Source organism: Olea europaea, chromosome 3, assembly GCF_002742605.1.
Source record: "Olea europaea var. sylvestris chromosome 3, O_europaea_v1, whole genome shotgun sequence".
Lineage (NCBI taxonomy): Eukaryota > Viridiplantae > Streptophyta > Magnoliopsida > Lamiales > Oleaceae > Olea > Olea europaea.
The window spans coordinates 7,310,253-7,315,517 of NC_036239.1; the positions used below are offsets into that span (position 1 = coordinate 7,310,253).

The window sequence follows — 5,265 nt, forward strand, 5'->3', positions numbered from 1 at the left end:
TAATCTTGAGCTGATTGTTGAATGGAGTTGGAGATAATGTACGTCATATTATTCGACTCCTAATTACAATACATAAAGGATTGAAATAATACTTTGTTTGAGATATTCATGTACACATTAGAAATTTGTGTTTTTTATAAGTACATGTGGGCATTTTTATCCGGAATCACTTGACCATCACCACCATAGACTAAGCTAGTTGGTTCTATTGGTTCAAGTTAAAGTCTGATTTTGGGTCTTAGAATCAATAATGAAATGGTTTTAGCTCGATTATAAGATACTACTCTATAATAAAAACTTGATTTAGTTTTAAAGTCATTTTTCATAAATTTGTTGATTAAATATACTAACGAATTTGTATTTTGAATAATAATAAATTGGTTTTTGTCATTTGTACAGAAGATTTTTTCATAGAAATAGTACAGGAATTCACATGGAATGTGGGCTCCATATAAATGAAATATTATCAAGAAAAAAATCACCCACCTGACCACCTCCATTGTATCTATTCTGATCAATTCTGTCACTTTTTTTGTACGTGTAGTCTTTCTCTAATAAATTTGTCGTCTAAAATGGAAAGCTTGAAAGTGAAATAAATTTGTGATTTATTAATTATTTTGTATTACTCTAATTAATAACCCAAAAAGCCCGGTTCAACTGCTTTCGATATAAATAAACTGTAATCGGTTTTCTCATCTGCTTTTCCTTTCAGCCGATTTTTCCGGAGGCCCTCTTTACTAGTTTCTTTCTCAATCTCCCTCTGCACCGAACATCCGTAGGTACCTCAAAAACCCTTTTTATTTTATTTTTCTCTCTGTTATGTTCATACATAAGGATATATTTACAGATTCAGACGTATATATGTTTATGAGGCTTGGGTTTTCTTATCTGAATACTTTATTGGTGAATTGCCGAGTAAAGTAAAATCTTGCATCTGGGTTTTCTGATTTTGATGTTTATATGCCAAAATTAGGCTAAAGCGCATATATTCTTTATGGAGGTGGTGGTGGAATATATGCAACATATATGGCCTTTTTCTGCATTTATAATCAATAATTATTTAAGAGCATCAGATGGAATTGTGAAAAAATTACCGGTGCCTGAAAGTACGAAGCAGTTTGTTTACGCTATCCGTGAGCCTGAATCAGAGTCTATTATCTATATACTGTCTGTTCAGAAATTATCAGAAAGGTCAGCTTCGGATGCTGATTGTCTCATAAGAGCGATTAAGCCTGATGCTGTTGTTGTTCATGTGGGAAATTTTAATGATTCGGACATTATTGACTTGCAGAATGGTAGAATTTGGTCAACGAACGACAGCATTAGCGAGAGTAGAGAAAATGGTAATAGTGTTGATGAGTATACTGTACCGACATCATCATTTGAAGTGTTGAAAAGGTGTTTTGTGCATAAGACTAATAGGGAGAAGTATGAGAAAGTGGCTGGGAGTTTATTTTTGAAGGAAGTTTTTGGGGTGAGTTTTAATGCTCATTTTATGGCTGCCAAGAAGGCTGCTGAGGAAGTTGGTTCTTCCTTACTTATGCTTGAGTCCCCTTTCATGAATTGCTTCATAGACGGAGATAGTGAATGTGATTCAGACACAGGGGTAGAGCAGGTGGTGGAATCAGGAAATGGATTTCGAGGTGCTTTTGGTTTTCAGCCAAGTTATTTGGTTCCTGGAAGAAATATGGTTTCTGTGAGGTCGAGGGGTTTTTATATTACAAATGATGTTCAATCTCAAATGGTGAAGTGGCTATCTACATATTTGGTTCAGTCAAGTACCATTTCGAAACTCGGCAGTGAAGATGTTAGGCCTCTTGTTGATTATGAGGCTCCACAGTTTGCAAAATCTGTCTATCCGTTGCTTGTTGATTTGCATGACATATTTGTTGACATCCCCTCTATGGGAAGGGCTCTGGCTTGTGCTCAGAAAATTCTTAGTGATGTTAACAAGGGAGAAATTGTTGGTTCCCAGCTCCTATCTGAATTGTACTTATTCCGTGTTGCAGTTGAGGGGCTGAGAATGGCCTTGAATAATGCCGGCCGGATTCCTTTGAGCAAAATAGGAGACCCCATGTTGGCTAACACAAAGTTCTGCGATCTCCCTGTAGAGGATCAGTCACATGCCATTCTTGCACAGGCTCTTCAAAGCCCAACTAAGAAGTTCAAATCAATAGTTGCGGTAGTTGATGCTAGTACCTTAGCTGGACTAAGGAAACACTGGAACACCCCTGTTCCTCCAGAGGTTAAAAATACAGTTGAAGAGCTTATAACTGACTGTGGAGATAATGAGGAAATCCCACACCGTTGTAAGCGCTTGTTGGCTGATAAACCTGTGGTGGCAGTTGGGGCTGGTGCAACAGCAGTATTTGGTGTCTCTTCCCTCTCTAAAGTCATTCCAGCTTCAACTTTTATCAAAATTGCAACCTTCCACATCCCAACTTCACTAAAACTTATCTTGACTCAAACACAAAAGGCCATTTTTTTGGCGCTTGGAAAGGGTCTTGGTCCAGCAAAAGTGGTAGCCCCAGGATTGGGAAGTTCTGCACTGAAAAGTTCTACCCTGAAGGCTGCTTTGTCTGCTGAGAAAATCCGTGCCATATCTCACAGTGTTATAGCATCCGCAGAGAAAACTAGTCTTTCTGCCATGAGAACAGCTTTTTATGAAATAATGAGGAAACGCCGAGTCAGATCCATTGGAGCTTTGCCCTGGGCTACCTTTGGATGTAGTATTGCTACTTGCACAGGCTTGCTAGTTTATGGAGATGGAATTGAATGTGCTGCAGAGTCATTTCCTGTGGCTCCATCAATTGCTAGTTTGGGTCGTGGAATCAAAAGTTTACACCAGGCATCTGAGGCTGTCAGGCAAGTTGAGAGCTCGAGGCTACAAAAATCAATAGAGTCTCTCCTGTACAGATTTAAGAATGCAAAAATTCAATAATGTAAGAATTTGATACTTGACTTCAGTGCTTATTATTTTCTTTCTACCTAAGCTTAAAATCGATTTTGGTAATTTATTCTGTAAATAGAATCCAGATAGGTTTCATTTTGTGATAGTTATTATGCGGGTTGTACACTCATCAAAATGATACAGAGAGAAAAAGCATGATTTTGTACAGTTTCTTTTTCCTGGGTTTTATTATTTAATGATACTACATCAGAGGTTCTAGAGGGGATACTAAAGAACCCTCAGTTTCTCACTTTATTTATATACAAGCCTCCACTCTTGACAGTTGCTGTGGAAGATTTCTGTTCGTTCCTATAATAAGAGTGGATTGTTATTGCACATTCATTATTCAGAATTATTGTGTTGCATATTGGCTATGTTGTCATTTCAGGGAGCTCAAATTGATGCGATGTATCTGTTTTTGTCTATGGATGTATGTACATGTATAATTGTGTATATAATAACTCCTTTTTAGGTGTACAGTTCACGACAGAAAATTCTGTATGACAATCGACATGCTTATAGAAAGTTAAATTAGCTTATTAGTTCCAGCTTTAAAGATTCCAGGATTGGCTTTTGCTTTTACTTTTACATTTGAAGATGGAAGATGCGGAGACTTTTGATTATATGATGGAAAATAAGTATTTCTTTGGTTATTGTACAAGTGAAAGAATGAAAAATGGAATATAGAGAACGTGGGGGAATTTTTTAATTCTTATTTCCTTTCAGTTATTTTATATTTCCTGAATTTCAACAATTTATTAGTGTTTTGCTGTTTAGTGTTGTAACTTGGCACAGGCTTGCTTATTTGTGGAGATGGAATATCAAGTGTTTATGAGTTTTCTTGCAGCTCCCAATGTTCATTCCAGGCATCTCTGGCAAGTAAAGAGATTCGATTATCAGTCTGTCTTGTAGAGATTTAAGAAGAAAGTTTTCTGAAATAAGAATTTGATGTTGACCATTAGTGCTTGTTAATTACTTTGCACTCAAAATCCTGAAATGGTATTTTGATATTCATCCTGTATGAGAGCTTTTGCTCTGTGGTAATTTTCTTCCTCTTAGTACTGAGTCCAATATCCAGATGGAGCCAAAGGTTTCTGTAATGATCAGTCATTGGCTGTTACTTTTGTAGATGGTAAATGCAGTTGTTCTTTAGATAAATTTGCATTTAGAAACATTGAAATAGGGACAAAAAGATTGAAAATGACGAAGAAGAAATATCATTTTTTAAAATTTCTTTTCCGTGTTATCGCAGATGACGGATGAAAGCAGGTTAAGGAGAAAATGAAGGGAATTTGTATGTTTTGTTTCCTTTAATTTTCCCATATTTTCTAGATCTGAAAAATCTATAGGAGTTTGGAGTTTTGTTTAGGTTAGCAGGGCTGGAGAGACAGTAGCCATTTTGATTCTTCATTGTGGGTTTCATTTTCACTGAAGGAAGCCGGTAAATAAGCAGGATCAGGTTGTGATTTAATTTTTTTCTTTTGCTTCTTCTCCACCACAATAAAATCCCTATTCTCTTATCATCATGGTGAAACAAGAAATTATACTGTTCTTTCATCTAGTCCCTTTTCAAGTAATTTCTTGTTTGTTGGAATAGAGAGTGGACTAGGTTACAAGAACGCTTGTACACTGACATTCATGTGTAGAAGAGAATGGAGGATGGTACCTGTTGAGGATGGAAGAATATTTTTGAAGCGAAGCCTGGGCAGGAAAAGAACAAAGTCAGCGATGTGATTGGTTGGAATATTTCGTTAGGGATGTGATCGGGTTCTGGTATTCTGTCAGTGGGAAAAGAGGAGGAAGAGAGAACGAGAGAGAAGACTGAGGCGCTGTATGGTAAGATATCTCAAGTCTCCATCGAAGGTTAGAATCAAGTTTGCTGTGAAGTAGTGTTCTAAGAATGAGAAGTGTGTGTCAACTTGATATGATGCATCTTGTTGCCTGAAATTGTATCAACATTGACCGATTCCTAGGGTCGAATTCTTGATAGTCGTGCCTTTCCCGAGGTCCCGGTATCTGTCTTGTCCACTGGGGACAAGGAAGTGGAGCTAGACAAAAACGGCCACCTAATGCCGTTATAGTCCAGCTTTAATCTCACTGGGTGACCATTTATGTAATGCTAATTAACTTCAGTTACTAAATGAGTTAAAAAAAATTTTAAGGACCTACTTGAAACTTCGTACAAACATCAGATATCATTTGTGAAATTAACTCGTATGGCAAAGGACTTGAGGCTGGATTCCTCCACATCATATTAGACATTATTTTCACTGACTTTGCCATTTCGTAACATTAATTTACTTTTTCTAAATAAT

The 5,265-nt window shown here is 36.9% G+C and overlaps 1 protein-coding gene across 9 annotated transcripts; it reads left to right on the forward strand.

Annotated features, from left to right (window-relative positions):
- Positions 1-633: 633 nt before the first annotated feature.
- On the forward strand, positions 634-5,057 carry LOC111384424. Of its 9 annotated transcripts, XR_002700906.1 has the most exons (3): positions 669-2,942; positions 4,203-4,409; positions 4,548-5,055. XR_002700906.1 is itself a non-coding variant. In XM_023008747.1 (2 exons), exon 2 carries the CDS (start codon positions 1,496-1,498, stop codon positions 2,939-2,941), a length of 1,446 nt encoding a protein of 481 aa, XP_022864515.1. In that variant the 5' UTR covers positions 634-775; positions 1,292-1,495; the 3' UTR covers positions 2,942-3,129. The 9 variants fall into 9 exon arrangements, 8 of the variants coding, with proteins under 8 accessions (XP_022864515.1, XP_022864498.1, XP_022864469.1 ...); XM_023008747.1 differs by lacking the exons at positions 4,203-4,409; positions 4,548-5,055 and having other exon boundaries at positions 634-775; positions 1,292-3,129; XM_023008730.1 differs by lacking the exons at positions 4,203-4,409; positions 4,548-5,055 and having other exon boundaries at positions 665-775; positions 974-3,129.
- Positions 5,058-5,265: the final 208 nt, after the last annotated feature.

Coding starts and splice junctions, on each gene's coding strand:
- LOC111384424 (XM_023008730.1), top strand. CDS start 995: ATGGAGGTGGTGGTGGAATATATGCAACATATATGGCCTTTTTCTGCA.